Genomic DNA, 24,742 nt, shown 5'->3' with positions numbered 1-24,742 from the left:
CAGAAATACCACCCGATGAACATATTTAAATGCCGAGGAGGGGCAGGATCTCCAAGAGCGTATAATCTAACCTCTGATTCACTGTTTTGAATAACTTTGGCACGCTGCATATGTGGAACTCTTCTGTTTGTCTCCGTAATTTCAAGGAGACCTTAAAGGAACCACTCTAACGATCCAAACTTTCTTTTATCGCGTAGATTTCCAAGTTTGGATATCCCTCCGGGGTGAGAATAGATTTGAACGGAAAGGACACAATGTTGTCGCGCCCTGATGATTATTCAATGTCAGCCTTTGATGTTATATATCTCATGATTACTGCTGCAAATTGCTGTTCGCTTGTTCTCCAAACTTGTCGTTAGGAGTGCGATTCCAATCGTATATACCTGCTGGTGAGGAGTTCCATGCCTTTAACAATCAGATCGAAGGTGTGCACGTGTCGATTAGAGAGAATACTTCACTCGATCGCATGCATTTCACGGGTAATGGGGGAGTACGGGGGAGATTGTTATTTTTCAGTTTCGTGTAAGTATACGGAGTATACGAGGTCGAACTCTGCGTTAGGGAAACACCCAAGTGTATTTTTCAATATATTTCGAGGGAATCGTTCGAGTACGAACAATCGCTCGAAATCAGCTTGCACCGCAGGTCAAGACAATTCCGACACTCATGAGACTAATCTCCTGGTGTGTGTGTGTATACCTCACTGTAATTCCCCCTTAACGTCGATGATGATTTCTATGACCACTGTTATATGCGAGTTTTAAATGAGAACAACTTTATGCTATTAAAATTGTTACTCGAAATAGGCTCCAAAAGAGAAGAATGTAAAAAAACCCGATGAGCTTCGAGGTTAAAAACTCGATTCTTGTCACCAAAAAAAAAAAAGAAAAAATGATTTGTGTTTTTAAATATCGAGGACGGTCTATTTATTGGTTATACTCTTTATTATAATTGATAGTGTGTATTGTTACTTGCTAGGGTACGTGTTATTTGGCGAATTTCTTCCTTAGCAAACAAGTGCCAGTACCGCATACTTGGAAGGCTTGTAATCTCTTGATTAATCCGTTACAATGCAGAATTGATTATACATTCTAACATCATACTATTTACATGTAGCAACAATAATTCGTTGACAACAGTTGATTTGCGAACTAACGGCACAACTAAGAAAAGAACAATGGTGCACATATACGTACAACAATAACTACGCCTCTTTGTTCAACGAGACAAACAAAATAGAGAATGTTTGCGTAAAATAAACAAACAGATGCACGCGAGAGAGCGCTTGTTAGCGGGTAAAAAAAGAGGAAAAATATTTAGACTTATAATAATATAATTCAGGGTACGTTTGATGAATTTTAATCTTTAAGTTGATTAAAAACGCCTCGATATATAAGTAAATAAACTTAATACTATGCGGCATTATAGCGATAATATTAAATAGTAAGCTTAACGATCTTTAATAAACGATTAGGTAACGCGTAATCGACCAAATATTTACGATAATCGATGTAATATCTCTTCGAACTTTCGATAATTCTCTACGTATTTTCGTGTTTTTCTGGAATATTATGTGTTAGGCATTTGTAAGTCGATCAGAAATGTCAAAGCTGAACGGGAAACTGACAAATCTTCGTTACATCACATAAAGCAGAGAGATTCATGCCTGAAGAGAAAACAAACTCTGCCTCTTTTGCCAAGATTATTAACTAGGCTATAATAGTGTTTTAACGTGTTTCTTTGATACTGGATAAAACGACTTTGATTATTAGTGTGTTAGAGAGAACGAGCGAGCGAGCGAGAGAGAGAGGGAGAGAAAGAAAGGAAATACTTCTAGGTGCTAAGAGGTCATTTGCGTGGTATACACATTACTATTATATAACATAAATATTATTAATTAGTAATTTGTAACGATTCACACTTGTATTACTTTTTGTGACTTAGTAACCGAGTTTGTAATCAATTTGTCAGTGTTATCTTCCACGGTAATGGCTTTCACCGGAAGCGCTACATTTTTTCCCCGCTGCTTACGTTACAGCATATGAAACTTACATTTAGATCCATTACTATTAATTAACATTTATTATTATACATATATACCGACATCACACGATGTATCTACACACACATATATATACTTGACGTATTACGGCAACAATATTTATGAGTGTTAGATTTTCCTCATAGGCATCGTACAATTAAAAACTAGACTTTCTCTATGTGTAACTGTAACAAGAAGTATATCGAAACGAACATAAAAGCTTCTGTCTAAGAGAGAGCATATAATCCACACGCGCGAGAAATTCTTGTCGATCCAAAAACGAAAGGTATAAAGCACTCCGATATATTAGTATCTTTGTTCCGCAAATTATGTAACACAGTATCTGTATCGCCTAGCTGTTTAGGCCCATACCACATCCTTTTATTGGCTGAGAGAAACAATAAAGTGAAATCTGACGTCAAAAAAAAAAAAAAAAAAAACAAGCGAGTTCTTTTCAATTAAGCTCAATTCTCCTTCCTTAGGATAAAAAAGCTAATAGGATTTTTTCTTTAAATGTTAGGGTTGAAAAACGAGAATATATATAATCTTAAAATGCTCATCGATAAAACATTAATAATTGAAATGACGTGTATTGAAAACTATGCAAAAATTAAGTTCAAGCTTACGATCAAGATTTAATTGTATAACGAAAAGAAAAGAGAAAGAGAAATTAATTCATCTTACGGTTAAAAAGGTCCAATGTAAATAATAATTGTTAAACTCTGTTATGTACTTGAACTTTGAGCATGATCGAAGTTCTTTAGGTTTCACGGTTGGAAATAATTTCAGTGGGATACGTTTACCGTCATACGGGAAAAGAAATGAGTAAAGAAAGAAATATTTTACATGACGCGAACCATTGCGTTTCGTGGTGTCATGAGCCTAAAATAGACGGACTTTCACGAAAGTGGGTAGGTAGAAGAAGAGGAGAGGATATAATAAGACAGAGTGGTTGAATTACATGTATTTTCTAAAAAAAGGCTTACAACTGTACGACGTGTGTCGTATATTTATTTATCTCTATTCCTTAAATATAACGAATATTTTACAAATCGTTTGTACGGGGCTATTGTATTCTGGGACGGACGAAAGAGTATAAGAGGGACGATTGATTTCCATGGGTCACGAAGGTAGCTGGTATATTCGAAGTTCGGGGAGCTCTTGTATCTTTTCGATGTCCGGTAAAGTTGATATGCCTCGATCCTGATCACGAACGAAATAGAAACTCGGTATAATATTTTTTTAACTTTCTCACTTATTCATGAAAGAAATAGCTCTATTTTTGGAATATAATCGGATTTAGATAGTGTCCTTAAAGAATAGCAATAGAAGTTGAAAAATAATACGAGACTGTTTGAGAAGCAAGTGTGAAGTTCAAGACGCAAGAATAATTATATGACGTTAATATTTTCGAACTTTCTAACAATTGATAAATAAAATAGTTCGCTTTATTTACCGAGTATAACTGAGTTCAGCAAAGTTTTCCAAGAATAGTGAGAGAAGTCGGAGAACAATACAAAATAGTTCAAGAAGCAAGAGTAAAATTCAAGGAACAAGAGTGGTGAAATTCAAGCACAGTACTATTTGTGATTACAAAATTTTTTAAGCTTTTCGATTCGTGATAATTTTGCTCCATTTTTCTAATATAATTGAATTTCGTGAAGTTCTAAAAGAATTGCGAAAGAATTTAAAGAGTAATACAAAACGATTCTAGAAGCAAAAGTCAAATTTGAGACACAAGACTAATATTGAAGCACTATGTTATTAGTATTCATAAAATTTTTAAACTTTCAGTAAGTACAAGAGTCAGAAGTAAAACTCAAGCACTGTATCTTTCATCTTCTTTGGCCACTGATAAAAAAAGAATAGTTTCATTTTTTCCTTGAATATGGTTAAATTTAAAGATTGAAGAAAAATGCAATTCAAGAAACAAGAGTAAAATTCAAGAATTAAATAATTCCTTACGTTATATTCTTTCCATTTCTCGTAATTCTGCCTCATATATCCCACCATCTCTGGCATGTCGATAAATGCTGAAAATAAAACAGAGTTACGCGCTGCACAAATACAAAAATACGTCTGAGCAAAGACGTAGATGCATCACTGACCATCCCACGCCTCGACCATGTCGTTGATAATAAAATCGACGAAACCGATTTGCGCTTTTGGTATCGAACACGTTGCTCTATCGAACATTGGCATCAGTACCGGCAGTTGCATCCTTTTTTCTTCGTCAGTCTGCAATAAATAATAAAATCAAATTAAAGAACTTGTACATGTGACCTTGGAATCATTTTATGGATAACTATTTTTTTAATATTTAAAATCAAGAACACCTGTAAGCGAGGAAGAATTAAGCAAAAAAAAAAAATAATAATAATAAAAATAAAAAAAGAAAAAAGCACGAAACATTGTTTTGAAGTTCAAGAAGTATAATTATATATACATACATACATAATTATAAAGAGGATATATTATAATTTAGAGAGTTAGTTTAATTTTGTCTTTGCACTTTTACATGCCAATATTATTCTGATTTCAAAAAATAGAAAGACATATTATTTTATAGAAAGATATTTTCGGAGTAATTCTTGAATAGAATTGAAAGGAAAATCACGGGTATGTATATCGCCTCTTATATTTTTCTTGAATTTAAGACATTTGTTAACAACAGAAACATTTAGTGATTAAGATAAAAATGACAAGAAGAATGTTGCAAGATTAATAAAAAAAAACTCTGAATTCCAACGATGTAAATAAATCATTCGTGTTTTATCGAAGTAATAGTACCTGATTAAAATACTCTTCTGCGATACGTCTGGCCCATTCGACGCAGCACTTTAATGGTCGAGTCGGATTCGATACGTCCGCGCATTTGATCATCATTCTTTTAACCAATACTACATTCTCTGGTTGTAACACAACTGACATATCCACGGTGTCCGAGTAATCCTGCAGTCAGATTTTAGGGAGATTAATAGGACTGCTAATAAGAACCCATAGTATTTAAATATCGAGTAGAAATGACTTTGTAACAGATTTATAAAAAATAAACCGACTGGCAATTGACTGAGTTTGAAGTTCAATCAAGGAAGGATAAAAGCCAGAAAGAGATATAAATAGGCACATTACGTCTAATTGTGGGCTGTCCATCATCCTTGCACTGCAAACGTTCATGAACTTAGCCAGATGTTCGAAATGTTTCGTCATCTCGGTGGCTAGGATCATGTCTATCACTGTTTGACGAAGTTGTTTATAGGTGTCCCTTTCCAAGTTCTACAAAATTATATACTCGATCGTAACAAAATATCTCGATTTTCAGGACTAAACAAAAATTTATAAACTCGACCGTCTTTTGAAACTCACTTTGAAAATATTCACATTGTCATCCGACAGTGATAATTTAAAGGTTAGTGCTGCATGATGTGATTCAAGGACGGATAGATCGTTGTAGAGAATCGCTAGTTTGTTGTCAGAGTTGCAAAGAAATTGACTGAAATCGATTAGAGTATTGAACGAATATTCGAGACACATAGCTTTAAAACATTACTTAGATTAGTTGATTAGTCGAAGTAGAGCTTAATTTACCTAGATCTACCCGGATGATCGACGTCGTGAGCAGCAGCTGCAACCAGAGTCGCGACCTCGTCCAAAGGTTCCAAGATCTGTTGCAGCCTTTCAGACTGCATGAATCTAGCAGTAGCTTGTAACACATCTGCAGCGTGCGTCGAATTATGATAACTATTTCGACTCTGATAATTCATCTCGATTACGGTTAACCAGTTCTGTACGACCTTTTCTTCACAACCGAGTCTGGCAGGCACGCGGTACAGATTCATGATGGTCGTCCCCAAAAAGAGTAGTGGCCTGCAACCAGATAAATTAATTGATAGACGTTTAATATTTAATTAATTCTATACTTAGTAATATTATAAAAAAAATGTACAGGTATATCAACTAAAACAAATTTCTTTAGAACCAAGTACCTTTTTTCGGTTAATATTTCTAGTTTGAATATATCGAAATTCCATTCCAAACATCTTTCCAAAATTTCCGCGATCTCCTGAGGCCCTCTGAAACCTTTGATTTGCATACGCGAAGCAGTAGTCGTAGTGAAACCCTTTGTCGTCGAAACTCGCGTAGATTCAACAGATGATCTTCTCGATTCCCACGCTTTCCTCGGTGACTGTGTCGATTAATATTAAAAAGAAAAATCAATCGTTAAGAAATCAGTCGCAAAATAGATGATACGTAAAAAGAATATTTTATAATTTGAATATTACGGCGAGCAAGGCCCCGACGAGATCGGTTGTTACTGGATCGGTATCTTCCCTTAGGGATGGCACATACAGTTCGGTAGTTTTGAGAATATCAATGGCCTAGGTAATTAATTAATATGTATTACGTTAAATATAAATATTTCAGGTTCCATTATATTATTTTATTATAAGTATCTCAAATACTTTGAGTATAATTTTTATTATAAGTATCTGAAATACTACAAAATTTATAAGGAAGAAGGAAAGAGAAATGGTACCTTTTCGATTTGTGCTGTTGTATCAGGGGTCGTAGATTCGGTGATCGCGTTAGAAAGAAGGCTGATCACTTTTGTAATGGGTGCATCTAATTGCAAACTGTGTAACTTGTGTGCACTGGACCGCCTGCGGCCTGCAATTCAATTAAAATCCTTATCGTTTCGTGGAAAATACAAAAATACTAATCAGTCGGTCAGTTGCGAACGTACGAAAAAATTCTACGTGCAGTGTTTTTAATTTTATGATGGTCATGTATCGATATTCCAGAGACTGAAATACAAATAGTTTGATTGACTGGAATGTATCTTGAAAAACATGTGGTCAGAACTTTTATTCTTCCTTTTTCTCGAATTTCAACCTATTTCCAAGTTGTATATGATTGATCGAAATATTTATCTCTTTTGAAAACAAGATGAAAGAATCGAATTTCAAATTATTTTTAAGCCTTGTATAATTGTGATCGAGACTTACTTAGAAGATCTAAAATTAGCTGTTTAGTGATTTTAATTAAATGATTCCAACGACGAAATGTCTTTTTTCTAAGTCGAGACAAAAGACGAAAGTACTAGATTAGTTCCAAGTTTCATACGAAACGTTAAAAAGCCACGAATTCTAAATAATAAGTTGAAAGTGAAAATATTACCCTCGCTAGACTTCATATCAGACGTCCTTCTCTGAGACACAATCATGTTTCCTCTCGAGTACACGGACTGTGACGGAGTCGGGCTGAGCGAGCCAATATTTTCTGACAAGTACGTCGTATCGTATATATAAATATAATGAGTCGGTTTTCTGAAAGAAAATAGAAAACCATGCATAGAACGGACGAGTAAAAGAAAGATAGAAAATAATGTATTCTACGACAAAATGGATAAATTCCGAATTGACTTACTTCAAGCTAATACTGAAAGGTATCACCCTGCAACTGATTGTGATCATTTGATTGTTCTTTCGTTTACAATTCATGTTCCCTTCGAATTCCCGGCCTTTGCTTATGTGTTGTTCCATTAGAACAAAATTATCGTAGACCACTATATCCGCGATGCTTTTCCCCAAGATTTCGCTGGTCTTATAGCCTAGTAACTTCTCGCTAATTTTATTAACAAACTGTAATCAAAAAAGTACATGATCTATGGTCGCTAACGCCGAATACGTAATAAACGAGATACAATTAAAAAGATTTAGATATCGATAATTTTTTTAATAATTTTATGAACCATTCAAAATCTTGAAAGATATATTCATGTTTCTAAATTAATATAATAATACATAGAGTAATAAAAAAATTAAGGTACGATGGTCGTGATGAATATTTAAAATGTCAAAGATGTGGGTGTTTCATTAATTATACACGAATGAAACAATTAAGAACTCGTATTACCTGTACAATATGTTTATCGTTCGTCACGTGTACCATGTCGCGGCATCTGTCAAGAGCTACATACAGCGCGTTGGCAGCCGCCAGTTGTGTCCTTGGTAATAGTGCACTAGCATAAATTCCTACTAGTTCGTTTATTAAGAGTCTCTCGTGGGAACACTCCATTAGAGCCTGAAACGAGTGCCCGAATACTATGCGTCCATAATCTTATTTAAAACAGTTAAGAAAAAGGAGAAAGACTTCATCAAGGTTAAAATCAGAGTCTTCCAAAATTACTCTAGAAACTCACTCTGCTGAATCCTGTCTCCAGTAAATCCAGCGTCGCTATTTTATCTTTCTCGCCGTGCATAAGGAACCTATTATAATCCCAGCACGAAAGGAAAATCAGAATTATCATTTGAAGCAAAAGAAGATCAGAGAATTGTATAATCAGGAAGATTCAAATAAGTATAAATCAGCTTACGATTTCTTTACAAGTGCTATAATAATGGAATTATGATAAGCGGGACTAGACCTAATCGCCCTGAAATAGATTGTATTTATTAGAACATAAAGTCGTACGCTCGAGGAATTTGGTTGATTTTTTAAAAATAATTCACCGTACCTACAAATCGTATCGGCCTCTGCAGCGCGTTGCCCCCGATGATCGATGATCACTAGCTCGTGACCTCGATTTTGAAAGAATTCGACCGCTTTTTCCGCGTCTTTCGCCACCGACACGCTCCATCCCAATCGCCTCGAAGTGGTGGCGAGAACGTCCATTTGTTGGTCATCTTTGGGGAAGACCAGTAATATCTGACACGTTCGAAGAATTTATTTCATAGTGAATTATAATTCCAAAGAATTTGTACGATTTACGAGTGACACGTAGAAATATTTCAACACTTGTCTATCGTAAAAATCTTTTATGAATATTAATATTAATATATGCATATATAATATGTGGTATAAAACATTTCAAAATTGTATTATCACTGTAACGAGACTCGGCTACGATGATTATATTGGTCAAATTTAAAACTAATCTAAGAAAGTAACACGAGTGGCATCACCACTTGTCCCTACTTTTCAGTTTATCTGATTAATAAATGAGACATTTTCACGTACTTCGTAGCTTCTAATATATATGCATATTTCCAGTCTTATTTCAAATTTCAGTGATACAACCATTATCTTTTCCCATTACCGCGCTAATGCAGTTCCAAATAGGTTTATACAACACGCGTAACATATTCATAGAAATTTTTTATTAGTATTGAAATATCTTTGTGAGCACACTGTATATGACTAATACTATTAGTCAGGACACGTAAACAGGCTTATCTATCGCTGGATACATTTAATTACAACGATAGGAAAAGAGGCTTGACTTACTTTTATGAGACTAGGGACACTGTTCGTTAACGGATGAGCTTCGATATTTTGCGGTCCTTTCTGAAATAAGACAATAAATAATGAATTTTGTAACATCAACGATTAATTCAGCAATCTTAGAAGTCAGTCATAGATTAAATTTCTTTTCTTTTTGTTTTTTTTTTTAATATCAATACAATTGGCCAGGCTCGTTCAATTGTACACGTACTACTAGCACGGACTCGCTAAAGTAAGGATCCGTTGGGAGATCTCGGATAACCTTAGCTCGTCTTCGTGTACGCGGTGATCCTTTTAATGTTTTACTTTCTTCATGTTGACGTTCCGAGCTTCGCATTCGTATTCGACTACGTATTGCTTGATTTTAGATGGTGTGGAATCGTGGTGTAACCTATACATGTTAGGAATCGCGGCAAAGAAACAAACAAGTCTGAAGTTAACATGTATAAGAGCGAGAGGATGAAGCTGGTCATTCAATTTGGAGAAATAAATTTCTCGATAACTCTTTCGATTAGTTGACAATTTTTTATTTCATATTAATTCAAATTATTAGAAAGCTATCTAAATTCAGAGACACTGAACATCTTTTTTCATTATTTCTTTTATATTTTTTCCTTCCTTCAAATCTCTTTCGACCTAGATTCTTCGATTATGGGACAAAAGTACCTCTCCTTGTCGAGCTTTTATTCTGAGCGCGCGAAACGTCCCAAGTACGAGGTACAGTTTGATCAATCGATACTGAAGTGATCTCGAATCTCCTTCAGAATTGTTTGAAAATGTATCTTGAACACGGAGCATGCGCGCGCAATGATGATAAACGAAGAAACACTCTGGAGAGGAAGTCCCATTTCAGAGTCTAAAAGTTATTATAAATTGAAATTACATAGAAGGATCAGTTACATATATTCAAGCTATACATATTGTGTACATTCTGTTAGTTGTAATAAAAATTCTTCCTGATTGATTGGATTATTTTCTGTCGCCAAAATATGTACGGAACAAAAGCACGAAAGAAAATTCAAAATCGATTGGAATTCAGAATATTTTATAAGATAATAATGGATTACAAATTCTAGGATACATGAAGATTGAACAGTGTTTTATGATTACCAATTCTTGGTAATCACCAAAAGCCATTTTCTGTAAAACAAAATATTTAGTCAGAAAGTGTATAAACCGTAATAAAAGTTCTTCCTGTTTGATACATCGTTTATTTCAACGAAGAAGCACGCGAAAAGAAGATAACTCGAAATCTTTTTATCATTGAACATTTTTTCAGGAGGATTACGTTATATCAAAAGATAATTCTTTGGAATTAACGAAACGATATTTTATAAATGGATAAATTTATTAAGATTGACGAAGGGTAAAATATATTTTAAAAATTGATATCCATAAATAGATATTGAAAAGTCAGCAGAAAACTGAATAAGTATTATACGAAAGAAGCTTCAATTACGTTTCACAGAGGTTTTCTGGTACCTGTGTCGGCGACACAAGCGACGGAGGTATTTCGTTTACGTGTATTATGTCTCTGTTCGTGTCCCATTTCTTTCGAAAGGGATCGCACAGTACGCGGGTGATCCAACTGTACCATGTAGATGTCCCATGGATATTCGCGTCCTCGGTCGAACCGCAGACGTAGATCTGTATCTGCGTCGACCGCCTCTTATTTATTTCTAAATCGATCATTAGTACGAACGTAATAGAAAATCGTTAATTGACACAAACGATGCACCCGATCTATTCCATCAATATACACTTGACAAGTAATAATTACGCATAATTAATCTCCCATACGAATTAGGTCGTGCGAGTCACAATTGTTAGTTCACGAATAGAAAATTGAGTTTAATTAATCGATTGTTCCAGTTGTTTACATTATTCGTTAATTACATATTCACTCTGTAGTGGAAAGAAAAATTATTGTTCAACGAGGTTTATAGCTTACAGCGTTGTTGAAATACACATTCACGGAAAAACATGCATCGCGATACTGAATCGAAAATATCGTGGTTCATCGAGATTATCCTTTCCACTCTCTATCAGGAGCAAAAGCTCGACATTATCTGCGATAAAGAAGCTCTTCCAAGAGTGTCTTTGTACGATTATCGATAGTGGATTGAATAAACAGTTGATAAAAGGAGCTACACAACACAGTTGATCGATTGGAAATAAATGATATCTTCGATTTTTATGAAGCTATTGAAAAACTCATAGACTCAATGACATTGTAATTTTCTTAATATAGCTTGATAAGATTACTCATATATAGTAAAAGCAATTTTTCAGCCATTTAAAAAGATGAGATTAAACATGACTAGCTTTCCAACTTATTAAAATATCTATTGATGAATAATTTTAGAAACGAAAACGAACGCAAGACATAATTCGAGGTACAGGCAGAATGATTTTAATTCAAACAGTTCCTATGGAATGGCGTGCTTCCAAAGGGTAAAAAATAGTCTCCACTGAAAAACAGATTTCTTTACAGTAGTTTATTATAAACTTTCCAGACAGAAACATTAAAAACATCTCTTCGTTGCGAACGTGCTCACTAAACCATCTGATAATTGAATGTTTCATTAGCGCTTACGCTTACCATTAAATCAAATTAAAACGAAACAAACAGTCCGGACTCGCAGAAAAGAATCTATTTTAAAAAAGAAACCTACCGTCACGAAAATAATCTCATTGTCAGCCAATACTTTATAATAAATTTCAAAGACTTTAAAATCAATACTAAAACACGAACAAAATTACGCGAACTCAGAACAAACAATCTATTTAAAAAAAGATCTATTGTTACAAAAATAATATCAGTTAACAGTTTGTATCACATTCAGACGACCTTAAAATCACTTTATTAGCAATTTATTACGTACTAATTTAATTCGAAATAGGAAAGAAAAGACTAGTTAAATATCGGAATAATTAAAAAAAAAATTCCTCGATAACGTTAATTATCTACGTCTTAGAGCGAGCAAACAAGAGCGAATGAACTTCCTAAAATTTTTCGACGAAAAATTGTGCAAGATAGCAGTTCCGGTATAACCACTCGTTCAGCTTTTTCAGCTGCGCCATTGGTGTCTATAGACTGTCTATAGACAGTAGCTTATACCCTGTCTATAGTCAGTCTGTCTGACCAAGCAGCGGGAGAAGCTCGAGCCTAGTGGCGTACGTCGTGTTTCTACTAAGAGAAAGAAAAAGACGCGGTGTAGGATTGAAATAGGTTGTCGTTAAATAATTCGTTCGGACGAGAATCAGAGCTCGACAGACTGATTAAATATTCAGGGTGGTTAGGTCGTATCATAATGATTTTTCGTCGCCGCCCCTTTTGAAACTTCCATGAAAACAGTTGACGTAACATTAATGAGACCGCACGGTACGCTGAGAACTTGCCATATGTTTGAAACGAAACAGTTTTAAATTACTTTTTTTCAGAGAGGGTTAATTACCGATGTGCGAGCGAAAGCTTCGTGAGAAAAAAAAACTGATACCGTGCGTTTCTAAATCGATTATTCTGCTTTTTTCCCTGCTCCCTTCTTGCCTTGTCACGATAAACTTTCTTCTATTTTCTATTTCCGGAGATCGAATGAATAAAACTTTGAAGTTTTGGAGGAAATTTTAGAGAAATAATTTTTGTTCCTGATCGTGGAGGATTGTGCAGTTTGATGTCGATGAATGATGAAGGATGTTACTTCGCGTGAAAAGAAAGCATCGTTAGAGAAACTCTCCATGAACCTAAGGCCCCACTATAAACCGAGTCTCATTAGCTTGCAGGAACCTTGAATCCTGCAAGTATTTTCGGTTTATAGTTGGTACTTAAAAAAGTCCTTAGATCTATTGAACGTTCTTAAAGATTACGGGGAAAGCTGGTAGTTATAACGAGAAAAACTGGTAATTATATGATAGGGAAAACTAGGCATTTATAGAATAGAAAGAAAATGGAAATATCAGCTTTCTTCGTTCAAATGGGACGCCCATACCGAGCTTTCCTCCGTAATCACATCAGAACGAACATCAGAGTTTCTATGGGTCCGACGGAGAGTTTCTATGGTTCCGACGGAAAGTTCATACAGTTCATACGGCTCTCACAATGCCTAGAGTCCCCATAGCTCTCACAGTGCCTGCGTTTCCTACGGCTCTTACGGCTCCTCTTGCTCCTATTGCTACTACTGCTACTACTGCTTCTACTTCTTCTTGATCTTGAGATTTCATGTGTTTTTTCTTGAATGTCATATCAGTAGTTCATTATAAAATTTTTTTATGAATTGAAAATTGTCAGTTGAAAGAGCAAAGTAGATACTGTAATGTATTAAATGATCATGGATTTAAAATGACATGATACGATGTTTGAGAGCTTAGAATGTCTTCCCATGAATGTATCACTAGTTATTATAATGTAAAAACTTGAAAAAGTAATAAAAATAGTTAAAAACAGTAATCTAAGAATTGTCAGTAAAAAAGGCAAAGCAAAATTTAAGTTCACTCAACGAAAAATTTAATGAGTACCAAAGATTTTAAGTAGAATAGCATTTTATGATAGTTAATCGATTACTTTGCAATTGTAATATATGAAAAACAATTTAATGGCCACAGAACACTAATTTAACAACCTAGCGCGAGAAAAATATAAACAATTGTAGCCTGTTCTTTTTTTCTTTTTTTTTTATAGAAATCAACAAAATTTTTATTACGTTGTGTTATAATAAATAAAAAATACAGTTTAAAGGGATATATCGTGATCGAAATACGGAGAAGAGAAAAGGTGGGCGCAGGTGAAAGGGCACAGTCCAAGAATATCGATCGATAGTGGCATCGTGAGATATATTTAAAGTAGGTTAAAGTACAAAAACAGAGAGCTGAAAGGAACGTGATATAAAATAAAACGACTAAAGCATGAACTATACTTAGTCCACGACGTAGTAGAAAATAATTAAAAACATGCAATGCAAAATATAACTAATGGCTACAATGAAAGCAACTACACTGGAATTTAACAGGTCATTACTTTAATAAATTGTTGACCAACGATAAATATACTTGTCTCCAGTACAATTGATTCTAACTTGTAATTGATTGTAATTTAGTAAATTATGTCTTCGTTACGAAAACATATATGATACGGAAAAGTATGTTTCTATTATTAATATTTAATAAGAAAAAAACATTTTCCTACGCATGAAAAAATATTGGAAGCAGAAAAATTGACCGTTTGCCGACATTATATTTTGCAAAAGTAATTATAACAATTATAATAGAGCATCGCACGAAAGATAGTAATAAGCAGCAATTAGATTCGATTGCCTTTCGTTTATTATGAAAAATTCAAAGTGGAACATTGCTTGTACGCCGTTATCTTAGATTGGAGCCACTACACGTAAATCTAGATTATTAATACGGCGAAATGCTTTATACGTCATCTATCGTCAAAGCGTTGCGCCGATCTCGCTATTCGATAAGTACATTTAGTTTCTGTATCAATAATATTTTTCCATTTTTTAAATTAACAAGCCAACAAACGTTGGAAAATAGTCTTAAACGCTTTCCATTTGGCAAAAGAATTATCTAATATTGAGTGTATGTAGACGTCCAAGACGTAATAACGATAACAGAAATTTACTTACTAACGCTGAGCAATCTGCATTTTCGTCGTCATCAACAGCGATGTCTTCGAACGACGATCTTCTTCTTAAAACATCGTACTCTGTTTTCCCTAAAAACCAAATACATTATTATGTATAAGTTATACTTTAGTTGCACGACATATTATCTCAAAATAAAAGAAAAAGAATTTAAAGTGCATCAAAAAAAAAAAAAAAAAAAAAATTAGATATCAGGTACTATTTAAACATTAGTATGTTTATATGTGCTGCAGCAACGAGACTTTCTTGAATTGATTCATTAATCGAGTAGTTAGTTGATATCTTGACAATAACAAGAATTGTTTAACAATCAGATTATCAACGAGTTTCCACGACAAAATCTGTGGGTCAATAGATCAATAGTTAAATGACAATAATTAATTGACAATTCAATGGACTGTTTTCAACTATCTTGTTGTTATGACAGATTGCACAATTAATCGATCGTACTCCTTTTATCTTTAATATGAAATCAATTCATTGCAATGATCTCTCAAATGCCATTATACTATAAAATGCGTTTCAAATTTCTTCACAAATTCTTTATGCGTTTCTATGAATATTTTATAATAGAATGAATATTTTATAATGAATATTTTATAATAAAAATTTGATCTTTTTTTTTTATGAAATATTTATATCTTTATAGTGCACAGCGTATAATCGATATATTGTATAACTGAATAAAAAATTTGTATGGCACTTAACTGCTATAAATATTCCGTCAAATTGGATAATTAAAGTTGACAAATTCGTGGGAGCAATTCTATAATATAAAAATGAGCAAATGGAAGGAGGGTGTGTGTGAACGAGGTCGAACATATACCTTATCTTCACCTTTTATGGCAGGATCATTCAGCATTTATCGTTCGATCCGAATGGATCAGAGTTTAAAGATAATTGATCGAAAGTAGGGCGCCTTAATTGGACAACGTGAGCAAGAGTTAGTAGGGACAAAACAAACGCCATCAGTTTAAACTAAAATCGGCAAAGTATACCGTATATCGATGTATATTGTATAGGTATACATATTTTCTTGATTAGTAATGAGCATTTTTATAGCTATTGATTAAATTAATCCCCGATTCGTGTCCTTTCTTATGGTGCTCAGACTAATGTAAATTCCATTCTTTCGTAGAATTACAATTTCTTTTGTAGAATTTTATAATATTTAAGTACGAAAATGTAAAATTTGACTATCTATAAAGAAACAAATATTGCGATTTCTTGGCTTGTCCTTTATGTTCTATGATAACGGTACAACTATTGCTGATTGCATTTTTTTGAATTGCAAAGTGTGAATGTGTGGAGTGGCATAATATTTTATCGGACAATAAAGCTCTCTTTTTATTAAAAAAATTAAGAAGTATCGATACGAGAAAGAATACCTCGAACAAAGAAATAAATTTTCTAGCTTATTGACTCGTCCTTAAGTTTTACAAAAATGTTAAAATTGCTATTAATCGCAGTTTGTTGGAATTGAAGAATATCAATATGTAGAGTCTTACGATATTCATCGAAGCGAAGAGTTTTCTTTCTATCGATAAAACTAAAGAAAGTTGATATAGGAGAGAATATTTTAATCAGAGAAACAGATATCGTGTTACTTCTTGACCTGTGCTTAATAATTGCGTAATTTGTCGTCGCTAGTAAGAAAAATTACACGACTTTTTTCAATATAAAAGTGAAACTACTGATATGATTACGTACCATTGCTAAGTAATATGTCATCCAGAATATTTAGTCCTTCGTTTGGAAAGAAAGAGTCATTCGAAGGAGATGCCATATATGAATTTATAAATAAAATAATCACAGTGTCGTCTGGCTGTTTATTAAAATGTATACAAAAATCTAAGTCGATGCTCGGTACATATTTGAAAAGTCGGCAATAACATCAAACTTTATGCAGATTGTGAAATGATCAATTTTTCGATTACGAAGATCAGTGTCAAAATAAAAATACAAAATTCTATTATATAACGAGTTCGGTTACATCGTATTTTTATAGATATTTAAATCGTCTGTTTTTCAATTCACCACAGTCACCAAGCTAATTAAAGAAGTTTATCAAATCAGCTTCGAAAATAGGAAAAACCGAAATCAAAAGATTTGGGAATAAGTGCACTCCGCCAAATTCCTTGCGACCTCCGATATCTTCCAATCCTTTGAATTACACTGTCCATGTCCACCTACTACTACTCACGATACACTTCGATAGAAAAGAAGAAATGATTCCTTGAAAGTTTCAAGATGAAAATCACAGTTAAGAAAGTTCAAGAAATCCAGGGGAAGAAATCGGCGCGCGTATAGCGAACGATGCGTTGTAAGCGGCTCAAAGACAACGACTGGTCGACGGAACCAAAATGTGCAGGTTAAAATTCTACGCGTGAGTGAGTGGCCTCAGAAACGAGATAGGGTCGTTGGAGAAACTCGTGGTACAATAGCCGTGTATACTCGTTAAACACGAACACGCTCAAAGGAACACGACCGGCCGAATAAAATTTCGCAATTAGAGACGCTCGTTAATTGTTTTCTTTTTTTTGCAAAAGTGCTTCGAGCAATGACTGTAATTGAATAAACTGTAATATTATTGTTTCGTATAGAGGTTTTTGTAACTAAAAAACCATCGCTTTAACGAGACAAAGTTGCCACGGATACATTGATACCAATAATATTTGTATTTGCCTGTTACGTTGAAGATATCTGCTTGGTATTTTTGTGCCTGCTGTTTTAGTTTTGATAAACAACCGCAATTGGTTAAAGAGTTTAGAGTATTGTACGATTGAAATGAAATATCGAGGAAATTGATTTCTTTCTGATAAATGTGAGTAGAACGTGCAGTTTGTAAAATGGCGCTTGTAGAATAATTGAGATCAATGAAAGCTATGTTTGAGTAAATGTTTGTCGTCAAAGGTGCTCGCTAAGTGGATTGCTATTGTGTAGAATTAAAGATGATGTTTATTCGTTTGAAGTCGGTAAATTGTAGATATTCTAGAAGAGAGTCTGATAGAGTTTGAATGAAGTTACTAAAATTTTACGGATGCATTAGATAATTTTTCCTTCGATACCTTGAATAATGTCTACGAGATTGTTCAATGAAAATTGACGCTTGAAGATGTCAGTATTGGAAACGATGTCGATTAAACAGTTGAAGATGGCAGTACAGATTTCAAGTAAATTTCAATTAAGGGTATTAGTAAAAATGTCAATTAGAAAGTTAAGGAGAAAGTATTCCGAAAATAGTTCAGATTAAATCTAACACGGAAGAAAAACGTTGGACATTTCTCTTCGAATATCTTACGCAATGGTCACGAGATTGGTCACAATGAAGCTTACGTTTAAATGAAAACTGAGGTAAGACGTTTCGATTAAACAAATAAGAAGAAGGTATTTTTCAGACATAGTCCAGACTAAATCTAGTACGAAACGAGATATTCCTAGCCACAGATATCTGTCCAATCTAGTAAGTTATCATCTAATTTCTCTCTTGGATTAAACGTACACACTGTGGCCAAATATAATCTCATATGCTTCGATTGAAATACGCTAGACTGTTATAAAAATTCGCATATTTCAAAAGAATACAGGAAAATAGAGTGCCGAGTAAAACAAACGAGAAGCTTCAAAAGTGCATCGCTACTTCAGTTTTCAGATTGAAAGAGTAAAATGTTTTTTAATTAATATCTTTTCCTGCAACATTTCTCTGCCACTTTCAAGCAATTTGAATCCAAATGATGCTAAGTAAAATACAAGGCAAGCTTCAAAAATACACCTCTATTTCGGCTTTCAGACTAAAGGAGTAAAATATTACCAAGTTGATACTTTTTTTCTGCATGATTCCTCTGCCACTTTGCTGAATGATAATTTCCTATATTTGAATCACATTTACACCAAAAACGTAACTGGATACTGTCTTACTCTAAATTAATATCTTGAAGATTATTAAATTTACGATCTCAAATTAAGATTCTCTTACCGATCGATCTTTTAGAAAGACAAAAGTTGCGTTTACGTTCGAATGAGTTGAGAAGCTTTATTCCTTTCTGTTTTTCTTTTCTTTCTTTTTGTTAGCGAGTTTCAATGACAAGAGCAAAACAATGAACAACACATAGCTAATTTGCTTGCACGCTCCCGAAGGTCCGAATGGAATTGCCATCCGGTATTATCTGTGTCTGATTTGCATTCGTAACCATCGACCCAAATATGTGTGGCTTCTTATCACAGAATCAAGATAGCGTTTCGACATTGTACCTTTGTGGCTTGTATGATAGAGCTTCTTGCTTACAAACAACCAAAGTAACGTGTTCTGCTTCGGGCATATTCAAATGGATGGATTTTAATGAGAAGGTGTATGACAAGCGAGAAACGAATATTTAATATGATATCGATATTTTTGATCAATTCGTCATGAGTATACAAATTGGAAAGGATATACAAAATTGCATGGTACCTAAATATTTAAAGAATTCAGATAAATATATTGCAACGAATAAAAAATAGCGTAGAAGGAGAAATATATTCGTGGCACGTGTTTTAGAGCTTATTTTCAAGACGGAAAATTGTAAGTTGTTAGTAAAAAATGGGAAGCAAAATTTATATTCATTCAATAGGAATAAATTTAAATGGCAGTGGGAACTGTATGTAGTATTTATTTGATGATGCTCGAAGAATTTCACCCCCTCCATTCGACTATTAATAACGTTAAAAACAACGAGAGACAGTGGATTGTTTCAAAGATTCTAAAATTAGAACTAATCCAAGCAAGAAGTATTAACAAGTGTTAACAAGTACTACGGTACTAAATCTTTATAAGTTATCCTCCGCTATAAGAATTTTCAAATAACATTTGCTCAAAACCTATCTCTCTATTAGAACACCGAGAAATATCAAACTAAATCTAAAAGAAAGCTCAATCTATAAGCATCTCTTTCGACAATGTTGTATCAAAGTCTAAATTAATTCATTTTGCATCCTCTTAGAAACACTTGATCTAACCATGATCGAGCTACGATCCAGCCCATCACCATGTAGCATAGAAATTATAATTTCTAAATAAAAATGATATACGATATTAAAATTACAATTTTTGGATAAGATCGATACACGCTATTCCAATTACGATTGCTAAATAAAAATGTGACATTAAAAATTATAATTCCTTATAAAATTGTCGTCGTTAAGTTAGAATTACGTTTCTCGATAAAAATTAATACTCGACATTTGAGTTAGGATTCTTGAATAAAATTCATCCACAACGTTAGAATTAGAATTTCTGAATGAAATTGATACACTGATGAAATTGATATTGAACTTACGATTCCCGAATAAAATTTGTTACGTGACGCTAGAATTATAATACCCGAATAAGATTGACTCACGACTCGTTCCATCAAAATTCACCAGGGATGTAGTTAGCTTTCCGAAACCTCGCGGCTCTAATTAATTCATGTCTCGAACATTGCCTCCAGTCGAGGATACAGCGTATGGCCACATCGTAGAGAGACTAGGTCAAGGAGAATCACTCGTGGTACTCTCTCGTGCCGCTCCTTTGCGAAACGCAATACTCCTCAGCTGATTGCAATATTTATTTTCGTTCGTCGAACGTACGCGAGCCGACATCGAAGAGGTTGCTTTCCCGGCGTGTGCCATCCGGAATTATCAGATCTGATCAGTGATTTAACGATCGATAATAAATTCGAGTAATTCATGCGATGATAGCTTCTCTTCCTTTTCCTTTTTCTTTCAAACATGTTGTCGAAGAGTTGTACGATCAGATAAAAAAACGATATAAAATACGAGATACGAGATAAAATATGAATTATGTGAGAAATAAAATAATGGAGGATTTGATTATATGAATGTAACTCGCAGTAATCATACGTATCGCGTAATCCGCTTGGGATTATTTTACGATAGATCGTTGTGCGTTAAGCAGTTCAATTTCTCTTAATATTGAGAGGATGATTGGGCTAATCTATCTGGCAGAACGTTAAGATTAATTCTAGACTTTAAAATCTTTTCTTCGAATTTAGAATTCTGATTTTGAGAATATGGCTACTTTTAGGTTTACTGAAAAGAGTAATTTGAATTGAAATTCGATTTAAATTTGAAGATATGTAGGAACGGTCTTTTCTCGGATGGATATTTAAATTGATTTTGAGAATTGAAAATATGTAGGAACGGTCTTTCTCGGATGGATATTTAACTTGATTTTGAGAATTGAAGATATGTAGGAACGGTCTTTTCTCGGATGGATATTTAAATTGATTTTGAGAATTGAAGATATGTAGGAACGGTCTTTTCTCGGATGGATATTTAAATTGATTTTGAGAATTGAAGATATGTAGGAACGGTCTTTTCTCGGATGGATATTTAACTTGATTTTGAGAATATATAATAGTTACTTCTAAGCTGTTACTTCTAAGCAAAAAATAGATTATTATTTGGAAAGTAGGAAAAACTGATATAATGTCTTGATTAACTAAAATGGCAGTGGAAGTGCTATATTACTATAAAGGTATCGCTAATTCGATTCCTATGTTAGTTAAAATATAATTAATTTTAGGATTAATGAAAGAATAAGACAATAAAGTAGTTGAAAAACTAGCACATAGACCATAAATATAGAAAAGAGGTATCAGAATTTTTTAATCATTTAAAAAAGCAATGCAGGCACTATTACTATTGAAATATTTAGTTTTTTGATTCTTAATCAAGAGTAGAAAATGAATAAATGGAAGGATTATAAGTTAAAAAGATAGTTCAAAATAGATAAAAAATTTTATTATTTACAAAGACTGTAGAAACATTAATTCGATTTTGAATAACAATTAAGAAAAGATTATTAGTGAGTAATTGAACAGTTACGACGAAACGGTTGTAAATTAATTTGCCTCGAGTATTAATAGTCTATAAAAAATATGTATAAAAGGACATAGAAGAATAAAAAACAAAAGAATAATAAGAAATAAATAACATATCTGATGATTAAAAAGGCCAAATATTCGGAATTTTACAGCGTGATGGATAATTAAAATTCCATGAAGGGTAAAGAGAGAAATTACCGAGTAAAGATCCTTGGTTGACCATATCCGAGTGCTTTCTCTTTTCCGCCTCGCCTGTATCCTCTATACATTCCAACATACTAGTCTTGCAACCCATCCTCGAAGCAATTTCTCACCTCGTGCACAATTCTTTGTTCCTCTTTGACATATCGTTCACAGTTCATTGACTGGATTCTAGAAAAAAAAAGAAACATAGTTTCTGTTATAAATCCTGTTATAATAAGTTAGATAAGTAGAGTACTTTTTCCAATATTTGTCGAAGGAAGGATCTACTAAGATATACGTATATAAAGGGAAGTTATCAAATTAAATTACCTAAGAAATAAAATCGCCAAGAATTAATAAAATTATCCAAATCAATTATCCAAATTAAATTCGCCAAGAAATCAAATTTTCCAGAATTGAAAAAATTATTCAAGCAAATATCCACAGTAAATTCTCGAAGAACTGGAACTTTCATAATTTATTAAAATTCACAAACCAATTATCCGGATCGAATTCTCTAACATATGAAACTGCTAAAAAATCATGAAAAATTGTCGAATCAATTATTCAAATTAAGTTATATTTACAGAGATAACGTTCCATTCACATACAAAGATAACACGAAATTTCTTTGCAAATATTTATGATACATGAATATTTACGATAGGGAAAAGATTCGCGACAAGAAACGTGACTACTCGTGACACGCGTAATTAATTCGAAAACGAGAATTCGGCATGTTCGAGAAATGCAAACAGGTTGAACGTTCCTCCTCAATGCCGTGGAACAAGTTCGAGAACGATGTGCATACATATGTACGTATGCTGGTAGTACAGGAAGTATCGAGTGAGAAAGAGACTGGATCAGAATGAGTAGGCAATTCTGAATATTCATGAGGTATTTACAACACTATTGAACATAAAACAGCATGTTTGTAAATTGACCGAAAACAATTGAAACTTACCATGAAAAACGTGTACAAGGTGAATTTGGTTTTCATGATTCTTGAAGAGTGCATGATAATAGAAAGGATGAAGTTCTTGCATGGTTTGAGCACTTGAAAGTGTTTAACACTGATTGACACTAAATTACACGAGACATGTTTCTTACTGCACAAATTATTCCTTTGGTTTCAAATTTTTCATTGAAAACTGCAATTACATGAATTTCCTTTATGGTGGTGAGATCCTTTATGATGACATTGTACGACGAAGAAAAATTAGGCTTATCGAAAGGAATTACCAAGCGTGAAGATTCATAGATTTTAAGAAATTACTATAGATATTTTCGTATAACTCATTATGGAATTAACATATAACGTTGTAGATTATTTGAAAGAGATATTGCTAAGATGAAGTTATTCGAAAGATTAAGAAATCGATTATTTCTTCAGAGTAAAATTATGTGATACGTAGGAAAATAAGTTCTATCGCTTAAGAAAATTAGCTAGTAACACGGATAAATTAGATTAAAAATGAGAATAAGCTAACAAAATTACTGAGATATTATAAGTAGAATACTTTAGTAATATTACTCATATGAAATCAAGAGTCAGCAACATAACTTAATCACTTTAAAGAATTTAAACATTGTACCGTTTTCCAAAAATCAAAAATTATCCTAATATGAAATGAAAGATTAGTATAAGCCGCATAGTAAGATTAACGTAAATCATTTAATATAGATCATAGAAAAAGATAATGTTTCGATGAAGTATCAATGTTTTATAAATCTTTTACTCGATGCACACGGCTGAACAAAATTTGGAAGCAAGTTGGAATTCTCAAACGAGCACAAGCTACTCACGACAAACGCATTATAACAATATTATAACATTCTTTGCAAAATTACAAATTCGTTTGTATCGAATCGATATTATACGCAAACACGATTCCCTGCACAAACAGATATTCCACATTCATCAATGTTCCAACACCTAATTTTACTAAAAACACCAATTTAACTGTAAAAACTTAGAATACTCACTAGCACGAGAACGCCGAAACAGAAACTCAAAATTACCATCAGCCAGCTTTATTCGTAGCCCAACTAACAAACTGAAAGAGTCATTTTGTCTGACACTGAACCGGACGACACGAAAGCCAGCTTGAGAATCACAGACACGCGCTTTCAATCGCTGACATTCTTCTCTTTATCTTATCACACAAGCCTGTAGTCTACAGGCTGTGGAGATCACCAATTCCAAAAATTCCTACATCCAAAACTCGCTCAAACAACAAATTCACGTCACAAACTCCAGCCGATTTCGGTTTATTTCACGATCGTAATTTCTTCGACCATCCTAAACAACGTTTGATCGACGTAACCGCGAGGATTACATCGCGTTACTAAACACGTAAACACGTCATCTGTGCACGAGAAAATTTACGTTTTGCTTGCTTGAGAGTCGGAGAGAGAAAGAGAGGAAGAGACAGATGGAATTTACTTTAAATCTCGGACAACACGTTAAGAATTAAAAATTTCGAAGAAAAGTATCGACAATAGGTTGTCAATGAACGATAGATCCGCTTGGACGTAGATCAAATTGAGAAATCATCGAGTTTGTCAATCGATAGTTCGGTCCCGATCGAGATCGCGTTTCAACATTGGCTCGAAGCTTCCCAGAGACATTTAGACCTCGAGGCCGCACATTCCTCGTCAACCATCCGATATTTATTGCTGTCTGTTTGTTCCCACTCGCGAGTAATTAATGTCAACTT

General features: G+C 33.7%; 1 protein-coding gene across 7 annotated transcripts; it reads right to left on the bottom strand.

Annotated features, from left to right (window-relative positions):
• Positions 1-2,990: 2,990 nt before the first annotated feature.
• Positions 2,991-24,158, bottom strand: LOC126918234 (high affinity cAMP-specific and IBMX-insensitive 3',5'-cyclic phosphodiesterase 8-like). 7 transcript variants are annotated; one of them, XM_050725930.1, is made up of 19 exons: positions 22,038-22,186; positions 14,956-15,044; positions 9,329-9,388; positions 8,559-8,749; positions 8,418-8,477; positions 8,244-8,310; positions 7,958-8,125; positions 7,469-7,683; positions 7,220-7,368; positions 6,579-6,709; positions 6,325-6,420; positions 6,028-6,227; positions 5,630-5,908; positions 5,408-5,534; positions 5,174-5,317; positions 4,832-4,993; positions 4,150-4,279; positions 4,007-4,074; positions 2,991-3,244 (listed from the first exon to the last, which is right to left on the bottom strand). In XM_050725930.1, the coding sequence occupies exons 1-19, from the start codon at positions 22,132-22,134 to the stop codon at positions 3,164-3,166; spliced, it is 2,514 nt and encodes an 837-aa protein (XP_050581887.1). In that variant the 5' UTR covers positions 22,135-22,186; the 3' UTR covers positions 2,991-3,163. The 7 variants fall into 7 exon arrangements, with proteins under 7 accessions (XP_050581887.1, XP_050581882.1, XP_050581883.1 ...); XM_050725925.1 differs by adding an exon at positions 24,009-24,158 and having other exon boundaries at positions 2,991-4,074; positions 8,418-8,749; positions 22,038-23,173; XM_050725926.1 differs by adding an exon at positions 24,009-24,157 and having other exon boundaries at positions 2,991-4,074; positions 8,418-8,749; positions 22,038-22,211.
• Positions 24,159-24,742: the final 584 nt, after the last annotated feature.

This window comes from Bombus affinis, chromosome 7, assembly GCF_024516045.1.
Source record: "Bombus affinis isolate iyBomAffi1 chromosome 7, iyBomAffi1.2, whole genome shotgun sequence".
Classification (NCBI taxonomy): domain Eukaryota; kingdom Metazoa; phylum Arthropoda; class Insecta; order Hymenoptera; family Apidae; genus Bombus; species Bombus affinis.
The sequence above is the reverse complement of the archived record's forward strand: the minus strand, read 5'-3'. Positions and strand labels throughout refer to the sequence as shown.

Coding starts and splice junctions, on each gene's coding strand:
- LOC126918234 (XM_050725925.1), bottom strand. CDS start 22,134: ATGGGTTGCAAGACTAGTATGTTGGAATGTATAGAGGATACAGGCGAG. Junction 7,369..7,468: donor CCTTTCAGTATTAGCTTGAA/GTAAGTCAATTC, acceptor ATTTTCTTTCAG/AAAACCGACTCATTATATTT. Junction 6,421..6,578: donor CAACAGCACAAATCGAAAAG/GTACCATTTCTC, acceptor TTAATTACCTAG/GCCATTGATATTCTCAAAAC.